The 22,048-nt window shown below is 41.4% G+C and overlaps 1 protein-coding gene across 1 annotated transcript; it reads right to left on the bottom strand.

The window, feature by feature from the left end:
* Nucleotides 1-1,060: 1,060 nt before the first annotated feature.
* LOC311621192 (ferritin heavy chain-like) lies at nucleotides 1,061-21,920 on the bottom strand (the record flags this gene model as incomplete). The annotated part of the gene is given in 4 exon segments (XM_084881009.1): nucleotides 1,061-1,135; nucleotides 14,901-15,177; nucleotides 15,179-15,651; nucleotides 21,906-21,920. Coding segments are annotated over 4 exon segments (840 nt in total).
* Between the last annotated feature and the right edge of the window lie 128 nt (nucleotides 21,921-22,048).

Raw genomic sequence — 22,048 nt, 5'->3', positions numbered from 1 at the left:
AGGTGTATGTACAGTTTTGAGTTGCGCTCACATTATATCAATGGGAAGTTACTTGAATGTCTATCATTTTAAGATTGAGAGACAAAAAGGGGCAAAAATGTTCACTCTTCACATAGATACTAAGTCTGATAACAAGATGATTGTTTAAGCTTCTATTTCCCCAAAGCACATTTATAATAATGTTGAAAATGTATTCTTCTCAAAGCTCTAAAAATGTTTCATTTATTGGTAGCCTATTAAGTATTGAATCTAAATACATCAACAAAGTATTTGCTTTGAGTGTGTGGATTTGCTAGTTTACCTGAAGGCATATTACTTTTATTTTAAATTCTGCCAAGAAGGCCACTTAGATATCTTCTGCTAAATAAGTATTGCCTCCTTGACTTGCTAACATCTGGCTCTTTTAGACAGTCAGGAAGATACATTGAACAATACAGAACCTTCTTGGGTGGAGGAGGAGGGTGCAGGCGAGAAAAGGGTCAGGCCAGGATGCTTGGGTGGGAAGGGGAGTCAAGCTCTGTTCTGCATTCTTGCCTCCACGGCCAAAGCATTTGTCTCTCCATTTCAACCAATCATGTTGTTTAATGTTCTTTTGTCAAGGTGTCTCTCTGGTCCCTATGATAACGTCAACATAAATAGTGCAAACTTAAATTTAGTGAGGAACACCATTAGTTAGTGAAATAATCCTGTAAGAATGTGGCACATTTTAACCAGAAAGTATTGTCATCCCTTGACATTGAAACAAGCTGTTTCTCCCAGATTTTGATATAGAATAATTGTTTCCACGTGTATTTGCTATTTGTCAGACTGCCTATTCTTAGAGGCATGCCCTGTGCCCAGCAGAGAACAGGAAATATCTTGCAGAGAAGAATTTGTTGACAAAGATACATGTAGAGTAACAATAGAGTTCCAGTGTCTGCTATTATTTCCTTGGTTCAGTGTGTCCTTTCAATAAATGATCTATGAATTTGTGTAGCCAACATTCTTTGGGAGATAGGAGAGAAGACAGTATGGTCATTCCTTGGTCCTAAGCAAGTCATATTGGTATGATCAATTACCTTTAACACAAGGAGCTTTTAATGTTTGTCCAGCTCTGGCAGTACTGGATGAACTCCAGCATGAGGTTCCTGGAATACTAGGGAATCAGCAAAGGTGTTGTGATGGACACACATGTGCTCACTGAAGGATTTGTTGCCTCAGCTGCTGAAGTGCTATTGGCAGACAATAAAGTGATCAACCATTCTTGTTTACCTGGTATTTTTCAGTACTAACATCAGAACAGTTTTGATATGGGCTGGTTGGTCACTCTATAAGATGGCTGGAGTAGTGTGCAGAAGCATCTACTAAAGCTTTTTGCTTTTGAAGACAGCATGGAGGGACCTGGAGAGTATTATGCTAAGCGAAATAAGCCAGAGAAAGACAAGTATCACATGATCTCACACATAGAAACATGGAACAGATGGACGGATCTCAGAGGGAAACGGGGTGGGACTCATGGAGGTGGGAAAACATTAACCAAAGAACTTATATGCATATATTCATAACCCACAGACTTAGACCACAGTGTGGTGAGGGCCTGGGGGTGGGGGTGGGTACAGGATAGAGGGGTCAGTGGGAAAAGGAAAGGGACATCTGTCATATTTTCAAAATAGAGATACATTTTAAAAATATATTTTATTGATTTTTTTACAGAGAGGAAGGGAGAGGGAGAGCCAGAAACATCGATGAGAGAGAAACATTGATCAGCTGCCTCCCACACATCCACCACTGGGGATGTGCCCGCAAACAAGGTACATGCCCTTGACTAGAATTGAACCTGGGACCTTTCAGTCCACAGGCCAACGCTCTATCCACTGAGCCAAACCGGTTTCGGCAAAATAGAGATACATTTTTAAAAAGTGGTGTTTTGCTTTGGCTCTTCTGGCTGCTATAATTATCTCAGGTGCCAGATTTGTAATACTGATGTCAGTCAACTCCATGTCATGGTCTTGGAACTGCTGCCGCCTCCGCTTATCCCCCTCTTTTAGTAGTAATTCCTAGTTCAAATTCCTGAGAGAAAACCTGGCCTATACCATGGCCTGGCCTGAAAAGGTGGGTTGTGTCAACATCCATGGCTTGAGTTGGTGGCCCTTTCACCAGGTATTTCTTTTTGTGGGGTCAGTTGGTCATGTGCTAACAAGCCTGGTCACCTATAGCTGTGCATGCACTGCGGGCTGCAAAGTAGAGCTGGTACTAGCTGACATGTCCAGTAGCAGAAGGTGAACCTGGTACATGATTTGAACTTTTATTCTAATCCTAATTAAATTCCAACTTGGAACATGCCTGAATTTTAAAAGCATGTTCTATTTGGCTACATACCTCAGTCAACTTGAAGATTAGGAAGATACCTTCAAATGAGAAGTGTAGCATGTGTTGGACGCTATCCAGCATTATTCCAACGAAGGATGATACTGCTACCGGGACCTCTCTCCACAGGTTAGTGCCAATGTAACTTAGAAAGGGGAAGGAGACAAAACTTTAGTGTTTGGAATCATAAAAAAAATTAGAAAATGTTATGACATCCACAACGCAAAGGGAAGGAGGCAAACAGGCTTTTGCTTCCCCATCACAAAATGACCAACACCACATGAATGAAGGAAGCCAGAATATTTCTTATGTCCTATGATTAGGGCCAAAATTGATGATAAAATGTTACCAAAAATTCATATATCAGCCCCCTGGATTCTATTTTTAAAAACTCATAATCATCTACGCAGAAAGTAGGAAAGAACAAAAAATACCCTTAAGCAACTAGTTGAAAATTACTATGTGACTACAAGGTTCTTTTACCTTGAGGTAATGATATCAATTCCTAGGCAGAGAATGAGAGGAAGGAAGACATAAAATTTCTGTCTTGAACTATTTCCAATTCTACATACATATTAGGTGTCTTTAGAAATACTTTATGAGAGATCTCTATTGCTCTGGGCCTCTGAAACATTAAATCATTAATGCTGCTTAGCAAAAAAAAATCTTTCTCATTACAGCTTTTAGTATTTCCAGTTTGGAATATTTCTCACTTCACATAAAAATGTAGACAGGCAAGGCTGATTGTACAAAAAAATTCCATTTTCTTTGCTGTAACAAACGATCCTATGATGGGCAATCTTCTTCCCATGAGGGAGGAAAAGAACCTCTAAAGTTTGAGCAAAACTTTTTTTGGTGACAAATGAATTAATGTAGAGATGAGCTACATGGCATTAGGAACATTATGGTCCTGATAGTGCTTTTCTTTTTGTACTTTCCCTAAAATCAGGATCTTCATTTAGCTACCTCCTTTTTTTTCTCTCTCTTTCCAGAAACAATTTTTTCTCTGCTTGTGGTTCGCAAGAGTGGCTTTGGTAACATTGTGGGCACATTGCTACAATAGCACCTTGATTTCCTTTTTCTTTAGTCTCACTATTTACTGTCTTTGAATTGAAACATGGCCTGGCCTGAAAAGGTGGGTTGTATCAACATTTTCCCCCCTTCTAGAATTGATCATAGGACTTTAAATTTAGGATGCACCCAAAAAAGTCATGAGATTGTCCACCATTTCTCTCCAGGTTCAAGGAATTACTTGTTCTACAGAGCAAGTCAGAACAGCTGGTTGGGGAGAGCAGAACGTTTCTGATCACAGCCTTGAGACCCGCTATTCAACTCAACGTCTCATTGTCTGGTTCTTCCACCATAATGAGCTCCCCTTAAAGGCAAAGACTGTCCTACCAATTTCGTTTCTTAAAAAGTTCTTAGAGCATAGACATTTGGTTAATGTCTGAGAGTTAGGCTATATGTGGTAGAAATATGCTATTTATTTTAGTAAATATGTAATCCTTTAGGTCTAGATCTCAAATGGATCTGTTCCCTACTTGATCAATGCCAAAGTGTCATAAAACAGGTACCTGTATCTGTGAATGTTGAATGAAGAATTTATCAAGAGTAATTATTGAACAATATTCACTTGTGAGACTGAGTTACTTCTCATGTAGAATACAACTTTTTTCCAACTATTAATCAACCATTAATCTCTTTATATTTTCCAGATGTACTGATAGGATTTTAACTGCTAGCCCAACGTTGTGCGATAAGCAATTAATTTTGGAACATCCCTTAAATGTATTTCCCTCTGAGATATATTAGAGAAGGCCTATCAAGGGAATCCAAAGTGCTGTTCATAGCATGAGAACTTTTAGGCTTGGTACATCTCCGAGGATTCTTTATCTCTAACTTCAGATTGAGGTGAACAGCAATAAATATTCTGCATGTACATTTGTGCATGCATACACAACTCCAAGCACTTTGGGGTCCTTGTCTCCCTAGTGAAATGAGGATTGGCCCAGCTCATGAGGGTCCTCAGGTTCAACAGATTTTATCTAATCATCTCTGGCTACTCTTGGCCTGATACATTTATGCAAGGGAGTGAAAGAAGATGACTGAACAAACTGACCTTGCCGATGAGGTGATAGGTTGATTGTGTCAGACCCACAGACTCTACTGCTTGATTCACTTCCAGAGACACTGTCCATCATTCCTCTTGGCTGGGGCAGCCCTGGTCTGGAATTTGTTCTGAGTAACTACTAAGGAATGGATGCAGTTTGTTAGCTCACAAATTAAGAGTTTGGAAGTCCCATGCAGAGTACCTGGGGCATTGTGCCACAGAGGATATGGAAGGGAAATGTACAGGCCTTCTCATCTGGATGATCACAGTATGTTTAGAGGATCAACTGTCTAGCAGACTTTCCTTTTACTAAGACTTTGAAAAGCTCAACTAACTTCAACTGTGATTCTTTAATGACAAAAGGGGATTAATTAGTCAATGTGTTGCTTCTTTAAAAAAAAAAAAAAATATATATATATATATATATATATATATATATATATATATATATATAATATTGATTTTTTACAGAGAAGGGAGAGAGCTAGAGAGCTAGAAATGTCGATGAGAGAAACATCAACCAGCTGCCTCTGCACACCCCCTACTGGGATGTGCCCCCAACCAATGTACATGCCCTTGACTGGAATCGAACCTGGGACCCTTCAGTTCGCAGAACTGACTGACACTCTAGCCACTGAGCCAAACCAGTTTCAGCAATGTGTTGTTTCTTTATTATTTTCTCATTAGTTTCATCTCAATCCAGGTTCATCTATCAGCTCAGGGCAGATAACATTAAAATAGTTTTAGTGACAAAATTTACAGTTAATTTTGTAAGAATTAGAAAATGCAGAGAATCAGACAGTAAATTCCCATAATTCTATCACATGTTTCTGCTGGTACTATTTGTATTCATTTTCTAGGGCTTCCATTACAAAGATTGGGTGGCTTAAATTATGGGAATTTATTTTCTAACAGACCTGAAGGCTAGAAGTCCAAGATTAAGGTGTCAGCAGGGTTTGTTTCTTCTGAGACCTCTCTCCATGGTTTGTAAATAGTTGTATCCCTGGGACTTCATATGGTCTATCCTGTGCGCATCTGTGTCTATATTTTCTCTTCTTATAAGAACACTAGTCATATTGGATTAGAACCCACCCTCATGATCTCTTAGTCTTGAATACCTTTTTAAAGACCCTATCTCCAAATACAATTGCATTTAGAGATACCTTGGGGGTGGTACTTTAACATATACATTTTGGGGGGATACAATTCAGCTCATAACACTATTTTAGTGTGTATTCCTATATACCTTAAGCATAAACATTTTTTACTTTATAAAATTGGATTATGCACCAAATAACATAAATACACTGCATAATAATTTTCCATGTTAAATATTCATCTAATATGCTAGTGCCTAGACTTCAACTAAATATAAAATAGACCTTTATACTATTGAAATATTCACATAATAAAATCTGATGTATATCTTAGCTTAATCCTAAGGATGATGATGATGATAAAATATAAATTTTGAAAAAGGGAAATGATGGAAAATACATTTAAGGGGGAAAAGTCTGTGGTAACTTAAAAAACCTGGATAAAGTGACACTGAAATGTACCCATTTATTCGCCAAATCTGAGATTTATTGTATACTTGGCACTTAGCCCAGGTGTCAGGGCTTTAAGTGAGAAAAGACACAAGGTCCCTGGCCTAATGGACTTTTCACAACCTGATGTCAGTGAAGAGAGTGACGAGCAAACAGATAAGTAAAACTGAAGGAGGAAAACCAGAACTACAAGATAACCAATTTGAGGAAGTCAGAGACTGTTCTGAAGAAGTCTTCAAATCAAGGCTCAAAGTTGAGAAGGGCCAGCCACAAGGAGAACCATGAAGATTGGTCTCAGAGCTTTTGTGTTTGCTGGTCCAACAGAGTTTGAGATGCTCCAGGTGCTGGCAGAGGCCAGGGGAGCCCAGTGGGTAAGGTGGTTTTCTTTTGTGAGCACCAGGGAATGCAACTTTAGCCAACAAGACCCCTCAAGGTGAGTGGAAGTGTGGGTGCCTGGATAGACTGTGCTCATATTAAACACTTAAAAATATACCTGTGGCACATTTTACCAAAGAAGCTGTACAGACATACAGATGGAAAATAGTATATGAGAAGATGCTATGCATCACTAATCATTATGGAAATAACAAATTAAAACCACAGAGAGATAGCACCTGTTAGAATAGTAAAAATAAAATAGTGATGACATCAAATGCTTGGGGCAGGGGAAGGGATATAGAGAGACTGGATAACTCACACATTGCTGTGGGAATGTAAAATTATACAGCCACTCTGGAAAACAGTTTGGCAGATTCTTTCTTTCTTTCTTTCTTTCTTTCTTTCTTTCTTTCTTTCTTTCTTTCTTTCTTCCTTTTTTTTTTTTTTTTTTTTTTAAATATATTTTATTGATTTTTTTACAGAGAGGAAGGGAGAGGGACAGAGAGCCAGAAACATTGGGAGAGAAACATCGATCAGCTGTCTCCGGCACATCCCCCGCCAGGGATGTGCCTGCAACCAAGGTACATGCCTTTGACCGGAATCAAACCCGGAACCTTCCAGTCCACAGGCCGACGCTCTATCCACTGAGCCAAACCGGTTCCAGGCAGTTTGGCAGTTTCTGAACAACAACAACAATACACACATACACACACCACAAAAAAACAACAACAAAAAAAACCTAAATTTGCAACTACCATATGACCCAGCAATTGCATTCCAGAGCATTTATCCCAAACAAATGAAGACTATATTTATACAAAACTCCTGAATATAATGTTATATAAAAGTTTTATTTGTAATGGCACAAAAATTGGAAACAACCCAGATGTTTTTCAACAGGTGAATGTGAATGTGCAAACAGTGGCACATCCATCATCCATACTGTGGAATACTACCCAGTGGTAAAAAGAACAAATTATTGATACACTAAACAACCCAAGTGAATCTCCAGAGAATTATGCGGAGTGAAAAAAGCCAATCCCAAAATCTCTCATAGTGTATGATTCTACTCATGTAATATTCTTGAAATGACAAAATTATAGAATGGGAAACAAATTTGTGTTTACCAGGAGTTAAGGAGAGAGTAGGGTTAAATGGGCGGGGCGGGGGGGGGCAGTAGGAAGTGTGAGTGGCTATAAAAGGGTAACAGGGATTCTTGTGGTGGTGGAAACATTCTGTATCTAGACTATATCAGTGTCACCATCCGGTTGAGACTGCACTATCATTTTGCAAGATATCACTGGGGGAAACTAGGAAACAGATCTCTGTTACTATGGCTACATGTAAATCTACTATTAGCTTAAAATAAAAAGTTTAATTTAAAGTATATACTTCTGCCCAGCCAGTGTGGCTCAGTTGTTGAGTGTCAATTTATGGACCAGGAGGTCACAGTTCAATTCTTAGTCAGGTCACATGCCCAGGTTGCAGGCTCAATCCCCAGTAGGGGCACACAGGAGGCATCCATCAATGATTCTCTCTTATCATTGATGTTTCTATCTCTCCCTCTCCCTTCCTTTCTAAAATCAAAAATATATTTAAAAAAAATAAAGTAAACAGGGTTTGAGTTGGGACCTATTCAATTTTTTTTTATATATAATCTTTTTTAAAAAATATATATTTTATTGATTTTTCACAGAGAGGAAGAGAAAGGGATAGAGAGTTAGAAACATCAATGAGAGAGAATCATCGATCAGCTGCCTCTTGCACACCCCCTACTGGGGATGTGCCCACAACCAAGGTACATGCCCTTGACCGGAATCGAACCCGGGACCTTTCAGTCTGCAGGCCGACGCTCTTTCCACTGAGCCAAACTGGTTTCGATGGGACCTATTCAAATTTGTCATAAAAGACAAAGACCGGTTTGTCTCAGTGGATAGAGTGTCAGCCTGCAGACTGAAAGGTCCTAGGTTCGATTCTGGTCAAGGGCATGTACCTTGGTTGTGGGCATATCCCAGTAGAGGTGGTGCAAGAGGCAGCTGATCGATGATTCTCTCTCATCAATGTTTCTAACTCTCGATCCCTCTCTCTTCTTCTCTGTAAAAAATCAATAAAATATATATTTTAAAGAAATAAAGACAAAGGACCTAGCAGCATAGACCTCACATACTGTATGCTACTTAATCTCCTATCTCTTGTTTCCTGCCTGAAAAATAATCAGTTGGGGCCACAAACAGGTTTTAAGGTCTCTTTTTGCTTTTACAGCTTCATGGCTAGAGTGAGTTATACACGTTTTTGGAGGCTTGAGTTCAGCCTTATCATGTTTATCAGAGATCCTCTGAAAACCTTTATGGAAACAGCACTATTTGCTTCTCTAGCGTTATTCCAGATGAAACAAACTTTGCCTTCCTATCCTCCTGAAACTTATTTGCATAATACAGCAAAATTACTGGAGCAATAAAAGGGGAAACGCTGAGTGTTTTCTTTCCTGGCTAGATCTCCCCTCCCATATTGTCCTCAGAATATTTTTTTCCAGAGTGCTGAGGTGGGAAAACAGAAGTTGTTTCAGAGGACACAAAAAGTGAACACACTGGTTCATTTTCATGGGAAGTACTGGGGGATATTTGAGGAACAGTCTATATTTGGTACAGTCTATTAAGAGCACAGACTCTGGTCCTATACTATTGAAAGCCATAGGTTCAATGCAATTCCTATTAAAATTCTAAAAGCATTTTCCACAGAAATAGGAAAAACAATCCTAAAATTCATATGTAACCACAAAAACCCTGAATAGCTAAAGCAATTCTGAGAAAACTTAAATCTGGAGACATGACACCACCTGATTTCAAACTATACTTAAAAAGCTATAATAATCAGCACAATATGGTACAGGCATATAAATAGACATATAGTCCAATGGAAAAGAATTGAGAAGCCAGAAATAAACCTTCACATATATGGTAAACTAATACTTCACAAAGATACCAAGAATGCTCATTGGGGAAAGAGTAATTTCTTCAATAAATGGTGCTGGGGAAACTGGATAGTCACATGCAGAAAATAAAATTGGACCCCTATCTTACATCGCTCACAAAAATGAACATGAAATGGATTAAAGACTTGAATTTAAGAACTGAAGCGATAAAACTCACAAAAGATAATATAGGGGAAAAGTTTCATGACATTGGTCTTGGCAGTAATTTTCCAGATATGATACCAAATGCACAGGTAATAAAAAAAAGAAATAACAAGTGGATCACATTGAACTAACAAGCTTCTGCAAAGCACATGAAACAACAAAATGAAAAGGCAACCTATGAAATTGAGAATACTTGCAAATCATATATTTGATATAAAGTTAATATCCAAAATCTATAAAACATACAGCTAAGTGGCAAAAAACAAAAACAAATAATCTGACAAAATGGGCAAAGGACTTGAATAGACATTTTCCCAAAGAAGACATACAATTGGCTAATAGGTACATTGAAAGATGCTCAACATCCCCAACCATCAGGGAAATGTAAATCAAAACTACAACGAGATAACACCTCACAGCTGTTACAATGAACATCATAAAATCAAATAGATAACAAATGTTGGTGAGGATGTAGAAAAAAGAAAACCCTTGTGTACTGTTGGTGAGAATGTCAATTGGTACAACTACTATGGAAAAGAGTATGGAGTTTTCATTAAAAACTTAATAGAACCATCAACTAATGCAGAAATACCACTTTGGGAACATATCCAGGAAAATTGAAAACAGGATCTTAAAGACCTATCTGCATTCCCATATTTATTGAAGCACTAGAGGCCTGGTGCACGAAATTCATATATGGGGGAATGGAAGGGTGTCCCTCAGCCCAGCCTGCACCCTCTCCAATCTGGGACCCCTCGAGGGATATCCCATTGCCCATTTAGGGCAGTCAGACATCCCTCTCACAATCCAGGACTGCTGGCTCCCAACTGCTCACCTGCCTGCCTTCCTAATTGCCCCTAACCACATCTGCCTGCCAGCCTGATCACCCCCTAACCACTTCCCTGCCAGCCTCATTGATGTCTAACTGCTCCCCTGCCAGCCTGTTTGTCCCCAACTTCCCTCCTCTGCTGGCCTAGTCTGTCCCGGCCTGCGGGACAACAACAGGGGCACGCAGAAACCACCTAAGAGAATGAGGCAAACAAGGAACGCGAAAGAATGGGAGCAAGACAAGGTTCTGATCAAGCTCCGATTTTATTCTCTGAAATGGCTGTATTTATACAGCAGAGACAAAGGGGGGCAGGGCCGCCCATGCAGGGGGGTCTTTGGTACCTGGCAACACAGGATTGGCTAACTGCCAGGGGCGGTGTGACATTCCAAGGTGCAACATTCCAAGGCTGGGCTATCTGGGGGGGGGGGGGGGGGAGGATCAGGAAGGGGAAGTGGCAGGAAGATGCTAAGCAGGAAGCTGCAGGTTATCTTATCTTCTGGCCAAGCCCTCAGGGCACCTCATAACTTCTGCTAGAAGGAACTTAATTCTATTTCCTTAAGACTGAGTTGCTTGCCTCAACTCTGCTGGCTCCCAACACTAGTCACCTCTCACTGCCCTCTCCTGCAGGCTTGATTGGCCCCAACTGCCCTCCCTTGCAGGCCTGGTCCCTCCCAACTTCCTTCCCCTGCTGGCAATCTTGTGGTGGCCATCTTGTGTCCACATAGGGATATGATCTTTGACCACATGGGGGCAGCTATCTTGATCTTGTGTGTTGGAATGATGGTCAATCTGCATATTACTCTTTTATTAGATAGGATAGAGACCTGATGCAGGGTGGGGACCAGCTGGTTTTCCCTGAAGGGTGTCCCAGATTAGGGTGTGGGTTCCGTTGGGGCATTGGACGGCCTGGGCGAGGGCCTGTGGTGGTTTGCAGGCTGGCCATGCCCCCTGGCAACCCAAGTGGAGACCCTGGTATCTGGAATTTATTTATCTTCTACAATTGAAACTTTGTAGCCTGGAGTTGAGCCAAGCCTTCAACTCGCTCCTTGGTGGCAGCCATTTCTATTGGGGTTTATTCACCTTCTATAATAGAAACTTTGTAGCCTGGAGTGGAGGCCTAGGCCAGCCAGGGCAGGTGGAAAACTTGGCTTCCTCCGTCACTGGGGGCAACCCTAGCCTGCTCTCTCCAGCTCTGTGGCTGCCATCATTTTTTTTGGGCTTTATCTTCTCTAATTGAAACTTTGTAGCCTTTAGCAGAGGCCTGGGCTGGCCAGGGTGTGCAGAAAGCTTGGCTTCCTCCATTGCCAGAGAAACTCTAGCCTCCCTCCTGCTCTCTGGGGTGGCAGCCATCTTGGTTGGGGTTAATTTACATACTTTCTCTGATTGGCTGGAGGGCGTGGCTTGTGGGTGTAGTGGAGTGATTGTTAATTTGCATATTCCTCTTTTATTAGGATTATTCATAATAACCAAGATATAGAAACAATTCTATGTCCATCAATAAATAAATGAATTAAAAATGTTTTATACACATATACATGCAAATATTATCCAGTCATAATAAAGAAGGAAATCCTGCCATTTGCAACAACTTGGATAAAGTTGAGGGCATCATACTAGTGAAATAAATTCAGAGGTAGACAAATACTGCACAATATCACTTACTAATATATATGGATCTAAAAAAGCCAAACTCATGGAAACAAAGAGTAGAATGGTGACTGTCAGGAGCTGGGAGTTGGAGGAATGGAAGATGTTGCTTAAAAGTTACACATTTTCAGTTATAAGATGAACTAGAGGGCCAGTGCATGAATTCATGGTTGGCCTGTGGGATCAGGCCGTAATTGGCTCTCCAACATCTCCCCAAGGTTTCTGGATTGCGAGAGGTCACAAATCAGGCCAAGGGACCCCACCAGTGCACAATTGGGGCCAAGGAGGGATGTGGGAGTTTGGCCAGCCAGAGAGGGACTGTGGGAGGGCTCCAGAGCATGTCCGACCTGTCTCGCTAAGGCCTGATTGTCGAACCCCAGCAGCAAGATAACTTACTGGTCGGAGCATCTCCCCCGTTGTGGTCAGTGCACATCATAGCAACTGGTCGACCTGCTGCTCCCTGGTGGTCAATCATAGTGAGCGGTTGAATGACCTTACTATATCACTAGTATATTATGCTTTGATTGGTTGAATGGACAATTGGACGAATGGACACTTATCATAATAGGATTTGATCATATACGATAAGTTCTGGAAATAAAATGTACAGCATGGCAGTACTAGTTAATAATACTGTGTTATATACTTAAAAGTTGCTGAGAGAGTAAATTTTAAATATTCTCACAAAAATGATGGAGGTGTTAGCTAACAGTATGATGTAATCATGCCACATATCAGCAAATTAAATCATCACACAGTACACCTTAAATTTACCCAATGCTATATGTCCACTGCTTCTCAGTAAACCTTGGAGGGTAGAGAGGAACATAGACTCAGGAGTCAATCTGCCTGGGTGCAAGATCTGGCTGTACTGGTAATTAGCTTCTCTGTGCTTTAGTTTCTTCATCTGTAAAAATATTGCCCACCTCATATGTTTGTTGTGAAGATTAAATGAGCTAATCAATATAAAGCACTTAGCATGGTGCTGGGTGAGAGTAATATTCTTTAAGTATTAGCCATTATTAAAACAGGAGAAGACTGCAGGGTGAAAACTGTGAGAGGGAAACAGGAGATAGAAAATTCCTTTTTCCTTCATTTTCTTCTGTTAAGAGCAATAGCTGCAATTGTCTCTGATCCTTAGGTTCAGGATAAAAGTGGATTAAGAAGGAATAGTAGTGTAGTTCTTTGCACATAGAAGTTTAACATTTCTTTAATGAGAATTGACTGGCATAAACGGTCATCGGAGAGAAAGCTGACTTAAGGCTTTTATTTTGCAGCTGTTTCTCTCCATCCTCCATGAACACTGGATATTCTTCCTTTTTCTTCATGTTTTCTTCTATATTTTCATCTTAAACGTGGGAGGACAATGAAGTTGAATAACACTGACCCCACAGTGTAGTCACTTGACAGGGAAGCAGGCAGAGCAGGAGAATTACTTATGTAACCTTTTCCTCTGTGGTAAAGGGCAGGATTTCTTCGGACTACTACACCCATCTCTTGGTTAGAAATACACTCAGACCTGCAGTTCTTGGAGGACACCTGTGGCTCATTTTATGGCTGACTTAGCTTTCATAAAAAGAATTTTGTCCCTGCTCATTCTTATTAAAAAAAAATTTTTTTTTTTTTTTAATCAGCAAAGGATGACTCATGACTTTGTTTAACTTGCGAGTGTAACAGTGAATTGTGGAGAGATTTATTTGGTGTCTTATGCACTCCCCCCCCCCCCCTTTTGGGGCATCTGTGGACCCTTTTTGGAAGAAAAAAAAAATCAGAAAACATATTTTTTCTGTACACATCCCAACTTTTACCCCTGCACTGTAGAAGGCAAATTAATTAGGTTGCCTACTTCAAAGAAAAAAGATGATCATGGCTCTGTGCTTTGGAGGTAGAAGAAGGAAATGGTCGGGTTCATTCTGATGAAGCTCATTGGAGATGGTGGAACCACTGGTCGAGATGGCTGTTTGGTTACCCAAGGAAAGCTCTAATCATCTCAGCCTTGTGAGGTCCTGTGGAGGGCCCATGTCTGAGGTCAGCACTTGGGGAGAGCACAACAGTCTCACCAAAGCTGGCAAGTTTCCATTGAAGCATGCAGGTCTGGGCAAGGACCAATGGCAAAGGCATCCAAAAGTAACTAAAAGCTATCAGTCTCCACTATTTTTCTTGACCATTGGGTCATAAGAACAGGAAGACACTGACATTCTTATCAACTTGATGAGAGAAGAAACTAACTTGATATAACTTGTTTTTTTGTTTTTTTTTTAAACAACCAAAGACACATGATATTTTTTGCATTCAGTGTTATAGAGCAATCTTTATCTTGGCTTTATGTCATTTATGACAGATCCTAATGTATCTAGTAATAGATCAAGAGATAAAAACACTCAATAGAATAAATCAGAGTTTAGCAAAGCCAACTATATGTAGTTTATAAGAAACACATTATAACTATGCTTTTGCTGATTTTAGAGAGAGATGAAAGGAGAGGGACAGAGACAGAAACATCAATGAGAGAGAAGCATTGATTGGCTGCCTCCTGCACATCCACCTCACACCAGGCATTGAGCCCCCAATCCAGGCATGTGCCCTGATCAGGACTCGAATCTGTGACCACTTGGTTCATGGGTCGATGCTCAACCAGCTGGGGCATTATAAATAAAATTTTTAAGCGCAGGTAAATTAAAGGAAAACGGTACAAAATTTATATATATTGCAAACATTTATCTTTTTTTTTTTTTTTTTTTGTACCAAATTCCTTTTTTTGAAGGAAGGGTACAAATGAGAGACATGACGAATGATTTGATACAAGTTATAGAAAAGGTAAAGGTAACTCCGACATGCATACTGCTTGGGTGAGCAGGAAGTCACCCCCGAGGCTACAGGAAGCAGCCAAGGCTTAGCTCTCCTCACAGCTCCCCAGGAGTCACAGCTTCCTGGGGTGTGCTCCTCAAAGAGATACTCGGCCATGCCAGTCTCAGGGGCCCCCAACCTGCGCAAGTTGGTTATGTGGTCACTCAGTTCTTTGATGGATTTCACCTGCTCATTCAGGTAGTGAGTCTCCAGGAAGTCATACAAAAGAGGGTCATTTTTATGGGTGGCCCATTTGTGCAGGTCCAGTGGTGACTGACTCACACCTTTTCCCAAGTGCAGCGCACACTCCATTGCCTTCAGCCCCTTCTCCCAGCCCATGGTCTGGTTTCCCGATATCCTGAAGGAAGATCCGGCCGCCTGGCTGGTTCTGCAGCTTCATTAGCTTCTGGGCATGTTCCCTCTCCTCCTGAGCTTGGGGAAGAAAATATATGGCCAAGTTCTTCAGAGCCACATCATTGTGGCCAAAGTAGTAAAACATGGGCAGGTAGACGTAGGAGGCGCACAGCACCGGGTTGACCTGGCGGTTGATGGTGGTCGTTCTGATGCACCTGCCAGGTGGGCGCAGTGGACGAAGTGGTGGGAGGCTGAGGAGCTGCGGCTGCACAGCGCTGGGGAGGAGGCGGGGGCCTGTGGTGGTCCCTGGTCCGAGACACTGCGAGGAGGGCGCTGCGAAGAGGCCAGAGCGGGCCTGGCTGCGGCGGAGACTACAAAGCAAGCGCCTGGTAGGTCCAAGCCCTGTTGATGCAGGAAACCTCGGCTGCTCTCCGCCAAGACTGTCGCAAACATTTATCTTAAGAAAATGAAAGGGACACTTCAGGTCAAGAAATACTACTGGAGATAAAATAATGTGAAGCAAAAACTGACAGAACTGAAAATAGAAGAGAAATTTACAATAATAGAGAAAAATGTCAACTTTCTTCTCTTAGTAATTGATAAAACAAATAGAGAATTTCTTATTATATAAGAATGGAACAGCAATATCAATCAACTTGATCTAAACAATTATTTTTTAAAAAAATATATATATTATTGGTTCTTTACAGAGAGGAAGGGAGAGGGACAGAGAGCCAGAAACATTGATGAGAAAGAAACATCAATCAGCTGCCTCCTGCACACTCCCTACTGGGGATGTGCCCACAACCAAGGCATATGCCCTTGATTGGAATCGAACCTGGGATCCTTCAGTCCATAACCAGGCCAATACTCTATCCACTGAGCCAAACTGGTTTTGGCTAAACCATTATTTATAGAACAGTCTACCAAACAACAATAGAATACCTATTATTTTCATAATACATAGGTCAATCATCAAGATAGACTATATTCTGGACCATACGGAGTCTAAAAAATGTAAAGTATTAAAAGCACAAAGGATTTGTATGCATGATTATAAGCCTAACCAATGGACATGAACACCAGGGCAGTGAGGACATGAGTGGGGGTGGGGGAGTTGGGGAGTTAATGGAGGGATGAAGACACATATGTAATACCTTAATCAATAAAGAAATTTAAAAAAGCATATAGAATGTATTTTCTGATCACAGAATAAATTAATCCTATATAATAAAGAGGTAATATGCAAATTGACCATCACTCCAACACACAAATGGCCATCCCCATGTGGACACAAGATGACCACCACAAGATGGCCTTCAAGGGAAAGCAGTTAGGGTGATCAGGCCTGCAGGGGAGGGCAGTTAGGGGTGACTAGGCCAGAAGAGGAGGGTGATTAGGGGTGACTGGGCCAAAAGAGGAGAGCAGTTAGGGGTGACCAGGCCTGCAGGGGAGGATAGCTGGGGGGGGGACCCAGGCCTGCAGGGGAGGACAGTTAGGGGGACCAGGCCTGCAGGGGAGGGCAGTTAGGGGCATCTGGGCCAGCAGGGGAGCAGTTAGGCATTAATCAGGCTAACAGGAGAGTGGTTAGGGGGTGATCAGGCTGGCAGGCCAAAGCAGTTAGGGGCAGTCAGGCAGGCAGGCAGGTGAGCAGTTGGGGGCCAGCAGTCCTGGATTGTGAGAGGGATGTCCAACTGCCCACTTGGGATCGGGCCGAAATGGGAAGTTGGACATCCCTTGAAGGGTCCCATATTGGCGAGGGTGCAGGCTGGGCTGAGGGACACACACCCATGCACAAATTTTGTTCACCTGGCCTCTAGTTATTAAATGATATTCTTCAGGGTATTTATAAATAAAAAACCAAAACAATAATTTGAAAGAATATATGCATCCCTATGTTTATTGCAGTGTTATTTCTAATAGCCAAGATATCAAAGCAACCTAAGTGCCCATCAATAGATGAGTGGATAAAAAAGCTGTCGTACATATGTTATTTAACCATAAAAATAATGAAATCCTACCATTTGCAACAACATGGATGAAGCTAGAAAGTAAAATAAGTCAGAGAAAGACAAATATATGATTGCTCTTATATGTGAAATCTATAGAACATAACCAAGAAATAAAATGGAAACAGACTCATTTCACACTTGGATGTGGAATCTAAAGAATAGAATAAAGAGACATCACTGGCTTCTGCAGTCTTCGATCAAGAGAAGAGTGCTAGCCATCAGTAGGGAGAAGTATGCTACTTCTATAGGGCTCTTGGGAATCTGAACATTCAAAATTTGAGTTGGAGTATCAAATCTAGGTGTCACCCACATGCCAGGGTCTGATTTTTCACTCAACTAGGACCATGACCTTAGCATAGCAGATCCACCCAAGTTAAGATTTAATCTTCTTTGAAGTTTAGCTACTCTTATGTTAGTTCCTGGGTCTGATCTCAGTTTTCTCAGCTCTTCTGCTGAGGAAGACGAGAGCTTCTTTATATGCCACTAAGGAGGGGAGGGAGATTTGGGGGAGATAATAGATCAACCGAAGGACTTGTATACATGCATATAAGTACAACCAATGGACATAAAACTCTGGGGAGGAAGGGTATGTATGGGAGGGAGGGGGGCAAAAAAAATCAATAAAATATATTAAAAATAAATAAATAAATAAATAAATAAATGAATAAAGAGCTAAAAAAAGAAAAAAGAAAAAAAAGAAAAGAAAAGCATATAAAGAAGCTCTGCCATTCACCTCTAGCTTATCTTCTTCTAAAGCCTCAGTTGAGTTAGAAAAGCCACCCAAGTCCATTGCCTTTATGGTTAGTATTTCCCTCCTACTTCTCAAGTGGCATTAACCAACTTCAGCCAGTGTACGTTCTCCCGCCAGCACGCCATCCAGCTTTGTTACCTGGTCATTTAACACCTGCACTACCACCATATACAGGGCTGTCTGTCCTCCCCCCTACCACCAGCAGCACCACTATCACAGGTTGGATTCTTCAGGAAGCAGACTCCAAGGTGAAGATTATCATGCAAAGGTTTATTAGGGAGTGTCTTTGAGTTCAAGACTTGGGGAAGGAAAAAGGAGGGGAGAGAGGGCAGGGGATAGGAAAGGAGGGGAAGGAATAGGATTGGACAGAGGGCGAAACTGAGATGGGATAGTTTAAAGGAAGCTTCGGCCAGCCCTGTGGTGATTTCTGAAGATGAGAAGATCCTTCAGAGTTGTTCCCATTTGGGCTGAGAAGGCTGGAACTTTACATCCCTGTGTTAAACAGTCACTGGACATGGCCACCCTGAGAAGGGGTGTGGTTTTCTTCAGCCAGAGCGCGCACCCCCTCCCCCCCCCCCCCATTTTGGAACAACTGCCTCTTTATTCCTAGGGGAATTTGAGTGGCGTATCATAGCGATCACCCCTTGCTTCTACAGAAGGACTGACATTGGCTGTGTGTGCATCGGTGACAGGATAAACTAAAGCCATGTGCTTTCTGGTGTCCTGGGCTCCAGTCTTTGTGACCTGTCACCTCCTAGAACTTCTGCTTATGAGCCTTCCTTCCTTCCTTCCTTCCTTCCTTCCTTCCTTCCTTCCTTCCTTCCTTCCTTCCTTCCTTCCCTCCTCCTCCTCCTCCTCCTCCCCCATCTCCTCCTCCCTCTTCTTTTATTTATTTATTTTTCTTTAGCTGGATTTTCTTGTTTCTGTTTTGAATATGTTGTAGACAAAAAAGGGGTTACATACTTAAACTTGACAAACTAAAGTAACCACATAGGATGGTCTAACACTGAAACTTCTTAACTAAAACTGAGTCATGGACAGTAGTCATGTCCAGTGGTCAACAAACTCATTAGTCAACAGAGCCAAATATCAACAGTACAATGATTGAAATTCCTTTTGAGAGCCAAGTCTTTTAAACTTAAATGTCTTCTAACACCACTTCTTCAAAATAGACTCTCCCAGGCCGTGGTATTTTGTGGAAGAGACACACTCAAGGGCCAAAGAGCTGCATGTGCTCTTGAGCCATAGTTTGCCAACCATGGTCCTAGACTGTGATCTACCTTGACAAATGCCAATGTTTACCTTAACTGGGCTATTGTCTTTATGCAGCTACAATAATTTACCTTTGGAATGTCAGAGTAATCCCTTTTTCTCCAGACTTCTTAGGGTACAATCACTCACCAAAGCAGGAAACAACAGGACCCCTCATTGCTATCTTATTTCCCACATACCATCTTTTTTTTTTTTTTTTTTTTTTTTTTTAACATATTTTATTGATTTTTTTACAGAGAGGAAGGGAGAGGGATAGAGAGTTAGAAACACTGATGAGAGAGAAACATTGACCAGCTGCCTCCTGCACACCCCGTACTGGGGATGTGCCCGCAACCAAGGTACATGCCTTGATTGGAATTGAACCTGGGACCCTTCAGTCTGCAGACCGACACTCTATCCATTGAGCCAAACCGGTTTTGGCCCCCACATACCATCTTTTTGTGCTGTAAATGTGAGCTACCCTGGCCCCACCAACGTAAAAGAAGTATTTGTCTCTCCGTTTCACTCTTCACCTAATCTTAGAGATTTCCCTGCTTTGCTTTCTCCGGCCTCCCTAATCTACCACCAATGAATTTTATATACGTAACCCTACTTATGCCTCCTCTTTGATCCTAATGTATAAAATAAACCGCTAAACTGCCATTCTCTGGAGCATTTTCTCAATCCATGGAGATTTTGCTTCCCAGCAATTGTCATCAGTTTTGCTCAAATCAACTCATGAAAATTCTCTACAGCCTCATATATTTCCTACGTCAACAACATTCATAATTATTGATTATTAAACACGTATAGTACCAAGCTCTGTGCTAAGGGATATACATGATTTCCCTTCATGAATTATTTAATCATTACTTTAATCCTATTTAGAAAGCATGAAATCATTCTTCTACGGATAAGAACATAGAGATGCAGAGTGAGTACGATCGCCAAGTCACACAGCTGGTTCTTGTTGAAATTTGTTTGTGAATCCAGATCTGACTCCAAGTTCCATATTCTCAGTGATGACACTCACCTGCTTCTTGATCTCCACCTCCCTCAGCCAAGGTCAGTTAAGTGCACTATAGGCCCCTGTTTGTGACCAGCATATAGTCCTAAACAAGGCCTGATTTGAGGCACATCTTATAGAAACATTTATTAAAGTTATGACCATTTCCTGATACATTCCTACCGCTATATTCAATCCCAAGACTCAACTGACCTGGGAAGGCTCAACTGAAGTCCTAATTGCACTTTTCCCAGGTATTTCAGATCCGAAAAGCCTGTACCTAACAAAGCTCCCCCACTGAAGAAAACCACTTTCCCCATTTTCTCTGCTTAGGATCTTCATATGTGTGTTGGCTCCCTTCAACAGATTGTAAACATCACATGCATTCTTTCCCATCACTACCCTTCATGACAAATCGTACCCAGGAGACATCTCAAAGCACATCACATCAATTTTGTGTTAGTGTCACGAATAGCTTAGACATATGCCTTTGGGCTCTTATTTTTCCTCATTCTCTAATAATGATACAACTTTTATCTTTTCTTAGGTTTCCCAGGGTACTGAAATCCTTATCTACCCCATATATTTTTCATGCTGCACTTCCTCCCTTGTGTGACTCTGCTCTGGGAACCCCAGGCAGTTAAATTTATTAGAAGTGATTAACACAGCTGGCTGTTATGTCCTATATATCAGCTCTCACAGATGTGGTCAAATTTGTTGTTGTTGTTATGCTTAAATTCAACTGATCCAGGGAAAATATCTTATGATTTATGGTGTATAGTATTTAAAAAGAAATGTTAGAATGGTTTAAAATCTTGCTGTATAAAATCTAGTCCGTGGATTAGCAGCTTCACCTGAGAGCTTATATCTCCAATAAATTTAATTTAAAAAACGGAAAGAAATACAGACCCTTGTGCCCTGCCCAGGTACACAGAATCAGAATCTACATTCTAATAAGATCTTCAAGTGACTGCTGTGATATTTAGGTTTGAGAAATGCTGGTTTAAAATCAATTTTCTTAGGAGGAAGTGGGGGTGGGAGTGGGGGGACAGGAAGAGACCAACCAAAGAACATAGATGCATATAAGCATACCTCATGGACACAGCCCATAGTGCATGCAGTAGGCGTGTGGGGGTGTGAAGGTGAATGGGGTCAAAAGGGGGAAAAACAGGGACATGTGTCATACTTTGAACAATAAAGATACATTTTTAAAAAAAGCAATTTAATGGCAGTTCTATACACAGACGGCTATGTCTGGTGCTTCTAACAGTTCTAATCATCCCGACAGCCCTGAAGGTAGGTAAGAGGTGCTATTTCTACTTTGTACGTGAGGAACTTGAGGTGCCGATGTGAACTTACCCAAATCATTCTGCTTCGAATCAGTCGCAGTGATCTTGAAACCCCGAGCTTCTGCTCAGAGGACCTGCTTTCTGATTTTCTACTCAGATGTGGCAGATGCCCAGCATCTGCCGTCCCCAAGACCTTACCATCCCAGCGTGCACTGCTGGAGTGCCCCCTTCCCCTTTAGCAGTTCTCAATCAGTGGCTGATGGGAGCTGGTTCCTGAAGATGCCGGTGCCCTGAGCCTTCAGGTGAGGGAGCTCTGTGGTGTGTGTTTTACATCCCATCTCAGGGCTTCTCTGCAGGATTAACTTTCAGCCCACCCCGGTGGTAGCTGGCATAATCATTTACCTGTGTTTTGGCCATCTTTCCTTTCCTACTTTTCTGCATCTCCCAGTAAGCAATCGATAATTAAGTCCTTATCTCAGACTCTGTTTTTGTGGGGAATCCACATTAACACAGCAGGAATGTAAGCTTGGTTCCTACAGAGATTC

This window comes from Pipistrellus hanaki, assembly GCF_964339955.1.
Source record: "Pipistrellus hanaki genome assembly, chromosome: 1".
Classification (NCBI taxonomy): Eukaryota; Metazoa; Chordata; class Mammalia; order Chiroptera; family Vespertilionidae; genus Pipistrellus; species Pipistrellus hanaki.
The sequence above is the reverse complement of the archived record's forward strand: the minus strand, read 5'-3'. Positions and strand labels throughout refer to the sequence as shown.